Here is a 19,779-nt window from a genome sequence, read left to right as displayed (position 1 = left end):
GTTCTTCATGCTTCGACTGATTCCTATAACCTGAAGTCTTCTCTTCACAGGGATGATAATGGTAAAGGTTGCAGAATTCAGATTTACAACTACCAATTGCACTTGCTTCTAAGTTTCTAAAGCCGCTTCAACAAATTTCTTTCGTGCATATCATGCAGTCATCGAATTCCATGAGAGATATCTCTTTGAGAGATTTTGTCAAACTCTTTAAGTGTTCAGTCTTCTCTGTATTTACATATTCTGAAAGTATGTCTTGCCAACCAGTGATTTGCAATCATAATACCTTTATGCTTAAGTGCCCTCATCTTAGCACAGACATGAAAGATAGTTACAAAGGAGGGGGGATTTGGCTTTAGGCCCACAAATTACATTTGCTTGGAAGTTCCTAAACCCTTTTCACCATCTCCGTTTCTAGCAAATCTTCAATCATTTATTGAGATGACACTTCTTTGAGGCACTCGGCCAAGCGGTTGATATGCCTGTCTATGATTTAACAACTCACATGCATGTCTAGCAGAGCACATGCTTAATGCATTTACAACAAATCCATTCTATGCAAAACCAATATCACATAGGTTTGAAAATTATAAAGTATTTATAACAAATTTGCCTGCCGCAAATCTCACATTCATTGTGTTTAATAAGTCAAGCCAATGAAGTTTTATCGATGAAGTTTTGCCATTGGGTGCATCCCCTTAGAATACATGATGTGTCTAGCAAACGAAAGACATCTCCTGACATCTCTTGATGCCTCAACAGGTGTCTGCTACAGAAAGAAAAAGAAAAATGAAATGAACTAAGCCTTTAAATGTCAAAGACCTCACCCAAGGAGAGCAAAATTGCAGTATTTATTTGCAGGACAACTCTCACAAACAGGAAAATTGAGAGGATCAACTAAAAATGGCACCCTTGTGCCACATCCAAAGACTAGGATATGCCCTATTGCCATAAATACTTTGTTTGACAAATTGTCATTGATGTCAAAAAAATCACTGTCAAAATATACTACATATCCAAGAAGCAAGTTACAAACAAAGACATAGATATGAATGGAGCTATTGAAGTTTAAATTATAGATTTAAACTTACTAGTTAATGCACGGCAGCAAAGAAGAAATCAAAAAGACCAGCACTTTGATTGAAGACAAACAGCAATCAATAAAGGTGGCTGACTTTATTCAATGAAGATGATATTAATCATAAAACATCATTTCTGTTTGAGGAAGATCGATTCTATAAGTATTAAGGTAAGCGCTTTACAAGCAGTTATTAAAGTATAAAACATTTTGTAAAGGAATCGATTGGGATTTATTAGAACAAAACACTTGTCAGTAATATACAATAAAGACAGTGACAAGTATCTTTTAAAAGATGCTGAGTTTCTTTTAGAATATATGGCAACTTCATAGAATTTAAGGGAGCAGCGATGACAATAGAAAATCAGTTTGAATGAAGACATCGGTCTTATTAAAGTAGCGATTAGTAAAGTAATAAAGAAATTGTGCGGTCTGTTTAAGAAAATTATCTTAAAAGACATAAACTTTAAAAGGTTGTCTCTTCATCAAGTTGCCTCTTTTGATGAGTCTATAAAAAGGATTGTGAATTGTGGTGGAGAAAGTGTGTGTGTAGAGAACAAATAACATATCAAATACACCAGCAATTGAAGGAATAGTTATAAAGAGATAATTGCAGATTAGATAAAGAAGAGAGTGTGAAATCTCATAAGAGATTTGTGATCAGGTTTTTGCAAAGATTTGTTAATCAGTTTATAGCACATTTATAATAAGTTTTATGAGGAGATTGTGATCATTTTGTGGCAGATTTATGATCAGCTTATAGCATATTGAAGAAGAGAATTATAGCAGATTGAAAAAAGAGTTATAGCACAATGTTTTAAAGAGAAATCTAGTGGGTTGGTGCTCAAAAATTGAATGAGGGGTTGGTGCCTCTAGTTGGTTGGTACTCACAAAGTGAATGAGGGGTTTGGTGCCTACAAAATTTGTAAAAAGAACATTAATACAAGCAATATCTTTGCCGTGGTTTTCTCCCGCAAGGGTTTCCACGTAAATTTTGTTGTTATTGTGTTGCTCATTGTTTGATTTCTCATATGTGCTAATTTAGATTGAGTCTTTAAGTAACTAAATAAGTTTTTAAAGATAAAAAGAATATTGTTATACCGATTCACACACACCCCCCCCCCTCACTCTTAGTATAACCCTGTGCTTATCATACCTTGCAATAGCTTCTCAAGCCTTCTCTTTATTTGGCAGTAATATTAGTGACTTGAAATGATATCTCATTTCAAATGGAGCATAGAATTATAGAACATAACCATGAAGATACTTCAAAACAACTTCAATTTGTGATGCCACTATGCTTGTTGCCTCTTTAGGTACTGGATCAAGCTGTAGTATTTTGCATTGCCACCATCAAAGCAAATACAAGATGTCCTATACAAAGATCTTCAGGTATATCAGAATAGAAGAAAATGTCCCAGGTCCAACCTGCATAAAACTCAACATCAATAAAGAACTTGGATATACAAGACATTTAAGAATCTTTGAGGATTTTTTCTTCAAACGAGAAACCAGCACATCTCAATCTATATCAAGATAGTTGCTCTTCCCCTTAATCTCCACTCTCATGCTTCTATCTCTAGACATCACATCATCAGTACCTTTCTTCTTTAATTCCAGTGATGCAATGTTATGTATGTGTTTCCATCTTCTTTATGAGTTATTTGATACTCATCTTGCCCCACAGGAATTTTTGAAACAGTTCCCTTGTATGGAGACAATCTTAGAAGGTTTTTCCTTCAAACAAGAAAACAACACATCTCAACCTGTTTAGATAATTTCTCTCCCTTTTCATCTCCACATCTCTCCTTTGCCATGCCACTATTTCTAGACATCTCATTATTAATACTTTTCTTCTTCAATTTTAACGATGCAAATTTATGTATCTGTGTTGACCACCTCTTTATGAATCATTTGATTCTCATCTTGCCCCATATAAAGTTTGTATGCTAATTCCTTTGAATACTTATGCATAATATGAATGGGATTTTGAGAAAAAAATTGCTTGCATTAAGACATTGGAGCTTGAAGCTTGTTGATCCATATTGCTTGCTATGAACTAATACCACCATGGATATGCTTGGCATGAAAGAATAAATGGGGTACACTTGAAGCATCCAAATGGAGAAATAGATTTGCAACTCTTTTCTTGTTCTATCACTTGTAAGGTCCATGAATACAGAGGAGTTATGCTACTTGTAGATGTCACTGGTTCTTGTCTCAGATTTCTTTGAAGCAACTTTATGTTCAGAGTAAAAGTTTTCATGTGTTATAATCATTCAAGGTAAGAAGGAATAGATCGGAGTGCCTATGTCTGTTAAAAAAAATTATTAGGATGTCATAACCATAAAGCTCCCAAATAAATCAGGCAAATGATTCAGATAGTCAAACCCAGATAATGAAGATACACATCAGCAAAATCTGGCATAGAATAACTTTATTTTAACAATGGGACAAAAAGAGAATCTCAAGCTTTGGAAACTCAAATTCTGACCCAAAAAGAGAAATGCAATATAGAGATTTCACGGTCAGCTGAAGAATTTTCCCAAATTCAGATAAGCTATATATACATAGTTCAAACTAATAAGAACTATTGATGTTCATTAACTCATGACAATTGAATAGTACAAATGATGGTGCAAAACTGAACCCTGGATTCTTTTATCCACGTGGAATGATTAGCACATGGTTTATTTGAAGTTCTTGGTGCATAATATTGTAATGTATTTGATTCCAACTTCTTTGAACTAGCAAGAAACGTGAAATATATTCAACATACCCATTCTACCAGGCTCCATTCAGATCGGGGCCTGTGAATATTGAGAGGCTCACGACCACATATTATTTCTAACAGTACAACACCAAAGCTGAAGACGTCACTCTTTACTGTGAGTTGCTGACTTGAATAATATCTGCAAAAAGTACCAGTGTGAGAAGCTTTTCGGGTGGGAAATATGAAAAATGAAATTATAGATTGTGGGTGCTACTAATTCATTGACACTTCCACCCTTAAGATGTTACTGTGAGGAATGGGCCTTTTTCTACTACATTCAACATAAGAAAAAACATGCCTCTATATCACCTAAAATTTCTTATTTCAGCTTACCACCTTCAAATCTCTACTATTTCCTATTTCCTTACTCATAATATCATGATTATCTGTTTTACTCATTACAATCTGTGAAACCTCCTAATATTGCCTCCATTCTCAGTTTCTCATGGGTGTATCCATCTGATAAACTATTTCAGAAACAAGAAACTTTGCTAAAAGAAGAAGAATAAGCACTTCTCACTGATAGGAAAATTGGGACGATAACCTACTCAGGGTCTAAATAACCAGCAGTCCCTCGCACTTCTAATGAGACATTGTTGTCTCCATCCTGAGGAGCATACTTTGAAAAGCCAAAATCTGCAACTTTTGCAACCATGCTTTGGTCCAGGAGAATGTTGCTAGACTTGATATCTCTATGGATGATGCATCTCTCTCCACTGGTATGCAGAAAATGTAAACCTGAAATAACAAATAAGTACAAGTTGAGAAAATGTCATTAATGTGGCCCATCCATTAAAATGGAAGCAATATCTTTTTTATATAAGGCACAAACTAAAAGATAGGCATACCCCGGGCAGCCCCAAGGGCAATAGAAATACGTGTTTGCCAATCTAAAGGTTTTCGCTTTGCTGCTTCGCCTGTGGATAAGAAATTGTACAAAATTATTTGATTTCTCATCATTTCCACTAGTTTGAGATAAAATATTCCTTAAGCATGTTATCAAATATAAGGAGCAGTTGATACCATAGAGGCGATCTTGCAAGGAACCATTAGACATGAATGGATAGACGAGGATTTGTTGATCCTTTTCAGGGCAGTACCCCAGAAGAGGGACCAAATTTTCATGCCGAATTTTAGAGAGAAGATTTAACTGCAAAGTAGTATTAGAATATTTGAACACTTCCAATTTTTAAAAGTTGTAATTTCAGCAGACAAGTACCCTATCTCTTGATTCAAAAACAACCATATAGAAGCATTACCTCAGTCTCAAATTCACGCATTCCTTGAATAGAAGTGGTTGAGCGGACCTTAACAGCCACTTCTTGCCCATCAGCCAATGTCCCACGGTAAACAACACCGAATCCACCTTCGCCTATCTTGATCTGATAATTGTTTGTTGCAGATGCTAGTCCCTTGAGAGTGAATATTTCTATGTTGAATGACTTTATAGAATTTTCTTTATCTGCACATAATGAAACATATGGTTAATTTGAAATGCCATAGTATTCAGAGCTTTCCATAATCATTTTGATTTTCAAGTAAGTGATATACAAGAAAAAATCAACAGTGACATGTACGGACAAGAATTTTCACTCCAAAATAATTGACTTGTGTTTTGGAAGCCTTCACTTTCATTTAAATGTATTGCACTGGCCACCTACTGCACTTATACAATTCCAATCCAGTTAATAGTGGTGGATCCTGACATGCTGAAGTGCAAGTTTACCAACTGAACTCAGTATATGGTACACTTCTGTGACCTTCAGTATCCTAAAGTTAAAGATACAAAAGAAGGCTAGATAACCAAAGAAGAATACAACGTTTTATGGGAATTGAATGATAATGCAAACCAACTTTTAATTGCCCTTGCATTTGAAAGACAATATAACCTACAAAAGGGATAATTGACATAGCAGGGAAAGAAAGTAGTAGAAAATGTTCTTAGTGAAAAAATTTATTTAATAATTAATCCACAGTAACCTCTTTAGAATTCTGTTTATGAAATCAGCAATATTGGTCAACAACATATGGAAGATTAGTATAATTTAGAAAAATGTAATCTATTCAAATCCCAGAAAGCACTTTTATTGTCTGAATGACTCATGGGCATATTGTCATAACTTCCCTTGGAGACAAACCATGTCTTTAGGTCTCATACATCATTAAGTAAATATTAAGAAGGCTTTCTGAAATTACATAACGATCCTATGAATTGCTGTATATGATCACATGTAAGAGGTAAATGTGGATTAAATTTCCTTTCTATTGCATTTAATGTAATAAAAGCCAGCCCAAATTTACATAGTCATGATTGTTATTTTGCAGAAAATTCCCAATATATCCTATATTATATCACACTTAATCCCTTGCGCAACTAATGCTACATTTATGGGGTAAAATTGTTATGACAAAAAAATGCAAGGAATGCACAATATGAAGAGCACACAGGAAACACTGAGAAGGGGGGGGTAATCAATATTTTCAGGCCTTATAAACTTTAAATCACAGAGATTAAAATACAGAAAATGGACAAGACAACAAGGACACAATATTTCACGTGGAAAAAACTTGCGGGTAAAAAACCACGGCAGATCAATAATATTTCATTAAAAGAGCACAAACTCTGCAATACAAAAGTGAGCACCAACTCACAGAGGGCACCAACCCTGCTAGAAGCACCAACTTCTGACAATTGAGACACCAATCTCAGACAAACTCAGAAATACAAGACAATATCAGAGTAATAAATCTGTAACACATAACACTTTCAAATCCAACAAAAAGGACTCCCATCCAATCTACTCAACCCTCTCGTAGATAAAGTCACACTACAGCCTAGTTGAAACAGCTCGAACAGAGAAACTGAAAAAGTGACTTCTTTTCACATTTCCCCCCTTATTCCAAGAAAACTTGCTATAAATCAGTGGCTGGAGATGGAAACAGAATCACCCATATCAAATCCATCAATTTCTGTATATCGAACTCATCTTAAAAACATTCAGAATACATAATACTGGAAATATCAAACATCCCATCCACACTTGAACCGGCAGAGAGATTTTTAAAGTCCCTTGCACTGGTCAATAAAAACCGAAGGAAATAAGAAAACGTCTCTACATTGATGGAGGTTGCAATGGCAGGAATAGAAACCACATCACAGAATAATTTTTCAATCTTTCTGGCACCCCACGTGAATAACAGACTTGTCATTAGCAACTGAAAATAAATTGCACCCCTTTTTCTAACCGATTCCTTTAGACAGCGGCAGGTACCTATATATAGTCTCCGTGATTTACACCACGATACCACTCCATAAAAGAGTCACACATCTTCAACGGCTCACAAGCTAATTTATTCAATCAGATTTTCACAACTCCTTAGAGAAATGACAGCAATGTTACCATCGTGCCAATACTCACAATTTCTCACCGCCAGAAATAAAAGCCACGACTTCATTTGAAAATAAAAGCATTTAGTAGAAATAGCAAATAGACTGCGTAGAAACTAAATAGCCTGCTTCCTTAAAAAAAAGCTACACAAAAACAAAATCATAGGCCACGACTTCATTCGAAAATAAAAGCTTTTAATAACCACTGGACACTACAAATAATAACAGCAGATTAATAAGTCAAAAGATGATGTGGCAATCTGAAGAAGACAAGCAAACAGCTGAGCCAGACAAGCAGCCAGCTCAAACCGACAGCTAGGCAGCTTAAGCAAACAGCCAACCAGCTCAAGTAGGCAACCGAGTAGCTCAGCCAAACAAGTAGACAAGTAGCTCAAGTAGGTTACCAGGTAGCTCAAACAGCTCAATTCATTCTTCATTCCAATTCCTCTTTACTGAACTATGACAATCAACCTTGACATCAATGACAAAATCTGCAACACAATAAACATCAAGCCATAACACAAGCACCTATTCAAGATAGAAAATACCATAAATTCATATTTTTGAGTTAGGATGCACCATAGAACAAGTTCCCTCAATGTGCAAAGAAATTCCATCGACAATGACATTCTCCTTAAAGCACAAGATAAGCTCTCTAGACCATATATTTGTCTAGGAATCTCTTAGCAGTTGACCTCCACAAGAAAGTAGATGTGCATCACATTTCTGATTGCCCAAGACCATTAAGTTTTACAACTGAAATATTCTAGGTTGACCCTACTATGAATGACCGTCACTCTCTCATATTATGACCAATAAGACTTCGATCTTACTTATTTCTATATGCTAGACAAGGGAAAGACCAATTAAAATATTACTCTTGTGACGTCTTCACACATCGCCCCATTGCAAATAGGGACCCCCACTTTTCACTTTTTAGAGTAGAAGTTTTGCCTAATTTCCTAGTGTTTGCCTTTGCTTATGAGAGGGTTTTGAATTTTAAATAGGATCATGTGTTTAAAATGTCAAAATGTTAGAGTGATCCTAAGTTTTGCCTAAGTCTATGGGTTGCCTTAGGATTTTGATTTATTCTTGCTAAGTGTTGAGTTTTAATTTTGCCTTGACATTTGAGTGTAAATGTGTCTAAGTGTGGACCCTTTGAGCATTAACATGTTTTGAACGTCCACGTCGGTGATTTTAAGTGCCTAGGTGTTTTAGGGTCTTTTGGAGTTGTTTTCTCGCTCCTAGGAAGTTATTCAAGTTGGTTTTGCACTTTATCCCGATAGGTTTCTTTTTGTTTCACTCAAATTTTGGTAGGTCCAGATGAGTTTTATTGAGTTTTGAAGTTTCCTACTGGTTTTGAGTGGAAAAATCATCATTCCGAATGAAAATCCACATTCTAAGGGTCAAAAGGTCAAAATTCCAAACTAGATGTGCTTTTCCCCTTATAATCCTGACTACCCATGATTTTCCTCACTCAAAATCTAGACTGGACATGGATTTCCCTTGGAATCCAAACATGCCCTGTTTTTCCCCCATTCAAAATCCAAACTAGGGTCAATTTTCTACCAGGATGATTAAATTTTGTCCAAGTGTTGGGAATTTTCCTGACTACCTTCGAATTTCCCCTAGGGAGTGTGGATGAAGTTGCGGATGACTTAAGTGAGGAGTCCTGATGACTATTGATTTTCCACCAGGACTTTTGTGACGAGATTTCATGGATTTTAATGCGGATAGTGATTCCAGACTTTAGGCGAATTTCCACAAGTGATGATTTTGACAATTTTGAGTCTGGATAACTGTCCAAACAGGGGTTGATTTTCCCCTAGAAGCAAATTTGTGCAAGTTTGATGAAATTTTGTCAGGATTTTTATCCAAACATGGGGCGATTTTTCCCCCAAGGGGCATTTTAATGATTTTTAATAATTTTTCATTGGGATTTTTATCCCAAAAGGGGGCGATTTTCCCTTGAGGTCAATTTTGATCTAAATTTTGAAATATTTTTAATAAATTGACCCAAAATTTAATTTTTTTTACAAATGTTGACAATTATTTAAAAATTAAAAAACAATTATTTAATGACTTGCAATGTTTTAAAAAATTTTAAAATAAAATATTCCCAAGCAAGTTGATTTTCCAACACAAGTGTAAAGTGCAAATGTTTTATCCCACATTGTTTGTGTGGTAAAAACTCAAGGTGAAAACATATTTAAAGAGGGGTGACCAACATTAAAATATCATTATATTTGCTGAGTGTGATTGCTAAGTTGCTATTTTAGGTGATTTTCTCCAGCTAAGCGATTTTGGTGAAGTGTCTACTTGACATTTCTGGAGCTGAAAGTTAGTTTTGTTGTTCATTTTCTGCCTATTCCCAGCCAGGCGATATTTCTTGGCAGCCATTGGAGCAAGTTTTTGAGAGTAATTTTCAGATTTGGGAGGTGGCGCTACTTCTCCAAGTGGGGCGATTTTATTTGGGAGATCATTCTTCCCCATTTTTGATGCATTTCCTCCATAGTTGTGGGCTGCCATTGTTGCTCCTTGCTGTTATAATTTTTCATACCTGAGTTTTCCTCCATTGCTGAAGATTATTCGAACTCCATTGTTGGCTGGGAACACATTTTCAGAATTATTCTTCATTGTCTAGCTCTTCCACACTAAGGCGATTTTGTTTGGAAGTCATTTTGGAGTGTTTTTGGTGGCATTTTCTGAGTACACCATTGCTGGTGTGAAGTTTGAAACTCCATTTTCAGTGTCTTCAGACTTATTCTTCATTTCCAGCCACCTCTACACTTGGGAAATCTCACTTGTGCATCATCCTTATGAGTTTTTTGGGCATTTGGTGGAGCTTCCATTGCTGATCTAAGTATGAAACTTCACTTTCAGATTTGTCTTCAAACTTAGATATTCATTACCAACCCTTTGTTTGTGCCCAGATTTGACAAACTTCACTTTGGGAAGGTGAAATCCATCAAATACAAGTGTTTCCTATGACTACGACAAGTTTAAATGACTGATTTATTGAAGTTGCAGGTTGTCTTCAGACATTGGGCAGCCATTGTTGGACCTTGGAAGGGTGTCTTCAGACTTTAAGAACTAAAAATCAAACTTTTCCACACCCTTTTCCATGCATTGTGATATACTTCCGGGCACCAATTTTGACATTTTCTGAGTTATCTTCAGACTGAAACGTCATTTCCAGCCACATAGTTGTGCCCAGATGTGACCATTTCTGAGTTTAGAGGGGCAAAATAATTCAAATGCAAGCACGTGACAGGGCTATAATCACTTTCAGCCATTGATATTCATCATTTTCAATGTCTTCGAACTTTTGGAGCCATTTTCAGACTTTCAAAGGGTGTATTCAGACTTAAGAATCAGAAAATCAGACTGAAATACACCATTCTATGAGTATTTTCAGACTTTCAAAGGGTGTATTCAGACTCAGTCCTTAGAAAATCAGACTTTTACTCCAACTTTGATATCAAAAAATCGGTCACTTTCTGAGTGTTTTCAGACCTCCAAGTGATATTTCCAAACCTAGACATTCACTTTTGGGCTCCAAATACTTAATTATCTGAGTTTACATGGGTGTCTTCAGACTTAGCAATTGTGATCAAACTTATCCTAAGTCTAAAAATCGGGTTTTCTTAGCGAAAATCTTCCAGATTTCAATCCGGACCTTCATATTTTCCAGAGTTGGTGTTACAAGTTTCAAAGATTACCTATCACAAGTTGAGACAAATGTCAAGAACAAAGTCCCTATGAGGTTCAAGTTTCCACTCCACAAGATTTTCAAGGACAGTGAGTCCAAATGGGGGTCAGATTTCCACTGAAGGGCGGAATTACAAAGGAAGTTGTCCAGATAGGCATCAAATTGCCACCGAGTGGAGGATAATGCGGATGATTTTGAGAACTAATCCGTCCGGATGGATATCCCACCAAGGTTGAAATCAAGTTTATCCCATAGGTGTTTGATGCAATACTTGTTTGTTTTGCAGGATTGTTACGAGGAAAGGAAGCATGATGATCAACACTTCAAGGCAACAAATGCGGATAAGGAAGACTAACGCTTCAAGGATTGGATGAGGATTTCAAGATGAAGATTTCCAAGGGCGAAGATGCGGACTAGATCAATCATGAAGAGGACTTCACCTTGATCATGAACAAATGAAGGAAAGCAATCTCAAGAAATGAACACAAGGGATTTCACATCAAGAAATTCAGAACTACAACATCAAAGAGCGCCAAGGAAGGAAATAATTCAAGATTCCAAGATTGGGAAAAAATTCCAAGCATAAGGAGGGAACAGTTCATGGAATTCCTTAACATAAGTATGAAATGCAAAGTATCATAAGGAATTCCAAACATTACGAAGAAGAGGAACGTACAAGGCAAATTGATTAAGTGTACAAGGCAAGCTGAGGTGGCATCCTAGTCACCATTCGTCCAATCAAAGGGGTACCAAGTCAACATTCATTCAAGGAGAGAATAAGTGACACATGGCGCTACACCAAATATTATTTATCTTACCCTCGTTTCTCATTGGCCAATGTAATGGCGGTTGTAACAAACCCTAATTAGGGTTTTATCTTGTAATCTTGGCCGTTGATCTTGAAGAGCCACTCATTTCTTTTGAGGCTCTATATAAACCCCATTGCCTCTCATTTGCAAGTGAGAGATTTTGAAGAATCGTTGGTATATGCTGCAGCGTTTGAATATAAATCATTGTTCGACTTGATGGTGATTTTGTGTAATGTCCCCTTCTCGATGATGTGCTTTCAGTGGTCCATTGGCCTATTCCTAAGACCCGTATGCTATGTGAAATGAAGAATTAGGGTTTCAAACGTTGGTGAAGCGAGAACTTACTATTTTTAGTAAGTTAGGGGTTGGCTGTTTGGATGATGATGTCTTACTGAGCTTTCCATGCTTTGTCACTGGGTGCGAAGATCATGCTTTTCGGAGTAGTAATTCATGACTTACTATTTTTAGTAAGTGGCAATATGAAGTATTTCTATTTTTGGCAGTGGACAGGGTCCTGGTCCTGCAGCAGTTCTATGGTCTTCTTTACTCCGCTTCATCCTGGTTTTTGTTAATGATCAGTATGGGAGTCATAAGTAATTTAATTAAATATTATTTCCTTGTCAAAGGTTTAATATTTAAATATTTGCATTTACTGATTAAATGTTGAGGATGACCTAGGGAAAAATAATTAATTGATATCCATGTGTTCTTTTCCTAAGTCAAAATGCGAATTTGTTGGACGCAATTTAGGAGGATTAAACATCTCTTGTTTAATTTTTTTATATTGCAAAAAACGCCACAATAAGGCAAATGTTCAAACTTGCCTAGGAAGGGGGAAGTGGGCGCCATGTTGGAGGACTTGAAATGAAATGAAGGGGAAATTGAGTTGAATTTGGGCGCCATTTTTTATTTGAATTTGGGGAAGCTTGGAGTTATAAATATGAGCCTTGGGCTCTCATTTTGGGATCTTTGAAAATTTGCATCGTTATGCTGCCGGATTGGCGTATGAACTTTGAAGCTTCGGAGTGCGGCTCCCTAGTGTTTCCAATTTCGTATTTGAGATATAGTACCTAGCTGTGTGTTGTAATCTATTATGTTTTCATTGCATATTTTAGTGTTTTTGGAGTTTGGAGTGATTTCTGGAGTTGCTGGTTTCCCTGTGGCTGAAGCACGTTTTTTTATCATACCTCTCTGACTGAGCGACCGATCATTCTGGGTACTGGCTCAATCTTCCTTCTTGTTGTTAGCTATACATCTTGTAAGTTTGTAGCACTTTTCTCTGAGTTTTGAATTTAATAATGCAAATCAAAATATCCTAGCTAGGCGTGGGTTTTAGAGAGTGCATTGGGATACGTGCAAGGTATTTTGAAGTGTTTTTGTAGCTCCCTTTTGGTTTGTCTTAGTCGATGCTTGTCTAGTATTGGTTTGGGAGTGATTTGGAGTGAATTGAGAGATTTTTGAGTGAGATATGAGTAATTTAGTAAGTTTATGGGTTGTTGGTTATGCATTTCCAGCCTATTGTTTTTGGTGTTGAATTAGTTTGATGATCAATATCTCTTATGCTCAGCAATATACTTCTACTCTCACTTTCCTCTTTATTGTAAGGTTAAGTAGTAGTAATACTAACCCATTCCGGATTGTAATCTTCATATCCCGCTGAAAAGTGGAAGAGGCTGGCTTGCCACCTATATCTGATAATTTTTAATTCAATCCTCCCGCTGCATAAGCGGTTGAGTGATAGTGGTTGTAATGATCCTCCCGTTGCATAAGCAGTTGAGTTGAGTAATTTGTAATTCATTCCTCCTGCTGAAATATTGCAGTAGAGTGATTTGTGTCTGCAGTATTGTTCTCTTGGCTGGTTCACTGCCAAGTTCCTTGCTTTCCCACTGGATAAGCAAAAGGGGTTGGCTTGCTACCCAGTATTGTATTTGCTTTATAATTTCCAGCAGATTAGTGAGCTAACAAACTCCTTATCGCCGTATGCTCTCACCTTCCCACATCGGGCACTTGGTGATCAAAAAGTGGAAGGCTTGCAATTTCAGCAAGCATTGAGATTATATTTTCTAACCTTAACGGGTTATGTGTTTGTTTGTAATTCTTATTGCACTTAAAAACCAAAAACAATTATCTTGGATATTACATTTTGTCTTTCAAGTGTTGTTTTGCATTCTCAATTCCCCCAAGTTAGATTAGAATTTTAGATTTAGAATTTGCTTTCAATGTTTATTAGATTGAATGAAAGAGTTGTTGAGTATATTTGTGTGGAATCCATCAATCCATACCACTAGCCTCTTACTGATTGTAAGTGCGCCGTGTGTGGTCAACTGGAAATTTATGCAAGCTTAACTTCAATTATTATACGTCCATTGATATGCATTAACTTGGATGGTCTTAATATTCGATGGTAATAATTTGAAAATCTATGAAGTATACCTTAGATGATTGCACTAAGCTTGTGTCAAAATCTGTTCAACTTGATGGTGAGGCCTTGCCTAATTTGATTCCACTAAATTTGTTCATCATTTCCTACATTCCTAGGCTTAGAATAGATTTCCTAAACCCTATTCCCTTTTGTCCTTTTTTAGAAAGTCTTGTTAGAATTAAGTCAAGAACTACACTGCCAAATCCTAAGTCATCAGCATACCCATCCTAATCCATGATAAGATTGAGAATTCATGTACAACGTAAGTCCCCTTGTGATTCCAGCATTATCACATCAAACCACTGAACTTATCCACAAGTCAAGACCTGACATTTCGTAACCTTGGAGTTGTCTCATTTGATCGTGAAGCATAGCATATGAGAGACTTTGTTCAAGAGAGGATAAGATACCTTGGTATTTTATTCTATGTTCGCATGTGCATAAAAACACATCAACAATTACCAAATATCATGTCTTGGTTATTTTTTAATGGGAAAAGGAGAATCCAAATGATCATTTCAAAACGGCACAATTCTCAAATTCTTGTCTATGTTTGATTCACTATTATAATTTATAATCATAATGTGAAAGGGAGATGATCAAACCATTGCTGAGTAAGCATTCTTAGTAGGACTGCCTAGACTATGCCACATGACTTGGTAATCCTATACCAAACTTCTAGGTCCCTCACTTCAGAAAGGAATGCAGTTATTGTAAAGTTGTAGCCAATATGATCTTCAGAAGTCAAATTTAAGTTTTAATCATCAACTTACAAACAGATACAGCTTGTAAATTGTTCTATTAGTCAAAATTGGTGGCGATCAACAATAGCAATTTAGATGACTCTGGTCCATGTAAATTAATGCATTGCAAGTTACTTTGTTGCTGACACTCTTTTGCACAAAAAAGAAAAGGGAAAAAGAAAACTAATATTAGAATTAATTCAATTCACCAGAAATTTCTTCATCGTGCAGTTCTTAAAACATACAACAATACTTTAACCAAGCCATTTTGTGAAATTGAACCTCCTCTCACTGCCAAGAGGAAGAGGGGTAGAGCTGCAAATTTTCCGGTGAAGAAATCTACAGGGATAGTCAAATATTTATCAGATTTCTTAAAGGTCCATAACATTTGACTATCAGGGACACTCCAAAGTTCCAAACAAATAGGCTCACTTTATGCCTCCATAGACCTTCGATTCACATTGGATTGGCACAGCATTGTTACTTTGTATCCTACTGCCTTGTCAATGAGAATACAAACTTTCTCTACCTGACAGTTCCAACCTTTTCTTCTCTACCCTTACTTGAATTTTATATGTTGCCCAAGATTCTTATGACTTTCAAATACATGCAATCCAAAGGCCATTCTTTAAGCCAGCAATACATACATTCACAAGGCCTATCAACACGTGGTGGTCAGATCAGCACATAGCACAGCCCTACTGGAGATTATAATAAATCTTTGCCCTCATCTTTGGGCAGTAGGCATATAAACATAAGATATCACGTGGTTTCAAAGCGATTCTTGGGCAATGGGAAACAATTCTCTTGTTTTTATTTCTTTTACAGAATAATGGAGCATATGGTAGAGATGAATGTGTGTGATATTAGAAAATGGTTAGTCTTCTCAAACTCTCAGACTTTAGTTAGTAACAGTAGTGTTCTTGAGAGTTGTTTGGTTAGGGCACCAATGTGCCCATACCATGATAGCTCCTAGGAGATGTTATCGGTGCATATTCTATTGCATCTTTTCCATTTTTAATTGAGTTGATTTGAAGGTGTGTCCATGCCATTTAAAACAGAATTTGTACGAACAGTTACACTTTGTTTGAATAGCAATGTTGAAAAAGCTTTATCTTAGACATCATTAAGTAAAATTTTGGCATAAAACAAACCACAGAAGAGTGTACTCTAGAAGTATTTTCAATATTTTGAGCCTGTTTATGTTCCCAAACTTCAACAAATTTTATCTGCTTGAAAACATCAATAATAAATGGTGAATGGTGCTTACGTTCTTTACACTCTCAATATTGCAGCTATGCATCTGTTCTCCCTAAACCATTACAATAAAGACCATGCAGAACTAGGCATATGTACATTTGTATCCCTGGGGTAACAAAAGACCTTATTAGATGGTTATCTTCCTTGACAATCAACCTCCCTTTAGAGTTGATATTAACCATCTGTATAAATCCCAAGTAGATCCTACAACAAGTTCAATCTTTAATTCGGAATAATCTTAATCCAAACTGTTGTAGGTCCATAGCTTTGTTCAAATCCTTATAGGTCTAATCAATAATTGGATTTAGTTAGACCCTTACTAAATGGTCATAGGAAGCAAAGGTAAATGGTCATAGGAAGCAAAGGTGTCTAATTTTGTGCTATGCACTCAATGCCTTGTCAAAAATTAGAAGATAGAAAAATCAAATTTCTGCATATATGTTGGTGTACTTGTGCATTTATTACACCTTAGCATATTAAGGTTACTTGGATAAATTATTTATTTATTCCTAAGTAAATGTCTCTTGATATTTCATACTTTATTTCTGCTTTATTTCTTGATTTTCACAAGATTGGTTTGTGGGAATCTTTCTATTCTAGAGTATAAGTTGTCATCTTCATCTCATATTTTCTATTTCCATGTATGAATTGCTGAATATGATAAATGAGTTCTCTTTGATTATTGCTTCTATGTCAGTATATTTTTAGCAACTAGTTTATTAGTGAATAGTTGTGTAACCCAAGGATGGGTTCTGTTGACATGCTTTTTATGCACTATGCAATACAAAATAAAATACTAAGTATTCTATCCTCTCTTGAACAAAATCCTCCCAAGTGCTAAACTGCGTGATCAAATGGGATGACTCCAAGGTTCCGAATGTCAGGTCTTAACGTTCTCTTGGATAGACTCAGTCTTATGATGTGATTTTGCTGGAATCACAAGGGGCTTATGTTGATACTTGAATGCTTGAATGTCCCGAGAACATAGAATTTTACTTCAAAAAAAAGGATAAAGGGTTGAGAGAGTTAATTTGAACCTAAGAATGTAAGAAACTATGAATGATATAGTGAAATTCAACTAGACTTTGTTTTGTTGTGCAAAGCAACAACTCCACAAAGTTTAGTGCAATCTCCTAAGGTAAGCGTATGATGTTCAAATCACTACTGTAATGTCCCCTTCTCAAACCTGATCCTTTCTGCAACCGTTGGTCTCTTTCTAGGAAGCTCGGAGGCCAGTCGGAGGGTAAAATTAGGGTTTCCTATTTTTGAGGAGGTCTTTTTGGATGGGTTCATCGTCGGCTTTTTCTGATGGTTCAGAGGGCTTCGCAACGATGTCTTCATCTCAGTTTTTGGAGCAGTTTTCAGAATTTACTATTTTTAGTAAGTTCTATTTTTGGCAGGGCTCGCGTGGCATCGGGCAATCTCTACATCCTGTTCAGTTAACTCCAGGAGCATGGTCAGGTTCTAGCTTCAGATTTTGGAGTTGTGTGGTCAAGTAACTTTATTTTAATTAAATAATCATTATAATTATAAAGTTGCTTATCCCCCCTTGGCCTAGTCCAACACCTTAAAAACATCACTTAAAAGGGGGACTTTATGGGTGGCGCCCTCATGGAGGATTTAATTAATATTTTATCCTTGGCCAAAGTCAAAACATGGCGAAACTTACCAAGGTGATATTTTTATATTATTTCATTGATTTTTTGGCTAGGTGTGATGGCGCCATGTTGAGGAGGGGATTAGGGTTTGCCTTGGAAATCGAATTAGGGTTTTGAGGAGGCAAGTGAAGCTATTTATTGGAGTCTTGGGAGGATTGAAGGGATCTTTTGGCAGAATTTGTATTTGGGCAGCCGTCTGGCTCTGGACATGCTTCAAGGAATGGAAGCCTTCTAGCATAGGCATCTCTTCTTGCTTGAAAGATAGCAACTAGGGTGTTTATATTCTCTATGTAATTGCATTTAGCCGTAGTTTATCATCAGAGTTTTCATTGTAATCATTTAGGCTTATAATTCATTCAGTTTTCTGCATCTAGAATTCCCGCGACTAATTTCATGTTTTATTCACAACCAGAAAATACAAAAAAATTGCATTGTGGGTATTAGTTCTTTGCATTTGCCTCACCTAGGCGTTGCATTTCCTAGGGTTTCAGCAAGTTTGGTTCATGCATTTATTTTTAATGACAAATCGTATTTTGCAGCCAGCCGTACCATTTTAAATGCATTGGAAATCGTGCCATTTTTCATTGTGAGGTTTTTGCAGTGTTGTTTGAGTCTTTCGCAGGTTTCCACGTCACCAAGGCATTTTGCAACTAGTTTCCGGAGGAAAGAAGATTGTACGAGGAAGAAATGAGCTGTTGGCAGTGATCCATGGGTTCGCGGTTGAATGTGCAGATTTATGTTGAATCAGAAACTCTCTTCTAAAAGGGGAGTTGTGAAAGAATTTCTTTTGATTATAATCTGACCAGTAGTACTGGCAGTCTTGAACTGTGATCTTGGTTGTAATTGTCAAGCTAACCAAACTTATCTTATCTACCTCCATCCTATGGTAGCTCCTCTCCCTGTTGGGATTGAAAGCACATCCTGGATGTCGAGTGTCTTTTAGTTTCTGCAATCAATTAAATTCAAGCATTTAAGTTTCACTCCGTCATATGGTAGCCCCTATCCGTCTGGAGTGGGTAGCACATACTTGGCGTTGAGTTCCTTCCAGTTCTAGATTTCAGGGACCCTCTGACCAATGCTCGCCATCCCGGCGCCATACTGGTTAGAGTTCATTGCATAAGCAACTAAGATCCTCTGACCAATGCTCGCCATCCCGGCGCCATACTGGTTAGAGTTCATTGCATAAGCAACTAAGATCCTCTGACCAATGCTCGCCATCCCGGCGCCATACTGGTTAGAGTTCTTTGCATAAGCAACTAAGATCCTCTGACCAATGCTCATCCACACGGTGCCATTCTGGTTAGGGTTGCTTCAGCAAATCAAATACTTTTTCTCAGAACTAATTGATCACTCATATAGTTGTTGTAATTAAGTTGATCAAAAATTTCAAAAAAATTGGCTAGGGATATTTCAACTACCAACGGCATAAACACCATCAAGACAATGCATATCAATGAGCAAGTAGTAATTGAAGTTAATCTTATAAAGAGTTTAGTCAACCACGTAAGATTTTTCACAATCAATGAAATACTAGTAGTATAAACATAAGAATTCCACCATTAACCATTCATAAGATCTTCCATCCATCTAAACAACATGAAAATAAATGAGAAGTAGAGACCATGTAAATTGTTGAATCAGCATATGAAGTTCACCATATCTTCAATGAAATTAACATACTTCTTACAACAATGTCTTGACAACAATCTCCCTTTTCTCCTACTCTACTTTAGCTATCTACTTGTTGCCTGCTAACTATTAACCTTTACAAATGAAGAAGTAGAGCTTTATATAGTGCTCTCATTACATCAAGTGGCTCAAATTGATTCACAATCAATGGCCAAGATTACAAGATGAAAACCCTAATTCGGGCTTGTTACACCCATTTCAAAGCATTTAATGCTTGACCAATGACAAAATTACATTAAGTGGGACATGT

The 19,779-nt window shown here is 36.4% G+C and overlaps 1 protein-coding gene across 6 annotated transcripts in view; it reads right to left on the bottom strand.

Moving 5' to 3' along the window:
• Positions 1–19,779, bottom strand: part of LOC131064191 (nodulation receptor kinase) — a 118,352-nt gene that overhangs the window by 11,245 nt on the left and 87,328 nt on the right. For all 6 annotated transcript variants that reach the window (XR_009111216.1, XM_057998238.2, XM_057998235.1 and 3 more), the window contains 5 exons: positions 5,108–5,310; positions 4,872–4,998; positions 4,697–4,765; positions 4,397–4,586; positions 3,855–3,987 (listed from right to left, as the gene is read on the bottom strand). Coding sequence is in view for 5 of the 6 variants with exons in the window: in XM_057998238.2 (XP_057854221.1) it covers positions 3,855–3,987; positions 4,397–4,586; positions 4,697–4,765; positions 4,872–4,998; positions 5,108–5,310 (722 nt within the window). In the remaining variant the exon portion in view is untranslated. The remainder of the gene's footprint in view (positions 1–3,854; positions 3,988–4,396; positions 4,587–4,696; positions 4,766–4,871; positions 4,999–5,107; positions 5,311–19,779) is intronic.

Source organism: Cryptomeria japonica, chromosome 6, assembly GCF_030272615.1.
Source record: "Cryptomeria japonica chromosome 6, Sugi_1.0, whole genome shotgun sequence".
Taxonomy (NCBI): domain Eukaryota; kingdom Viridiplantae; phylum Streptophyta; class Pinopsida; order Cupressales; family Cupressaceae; genus Cryptomeria; species Cryptomeria japonica.
This window is presented reverse-complemented; position numbering and strand designations above follow the sequence as displayed.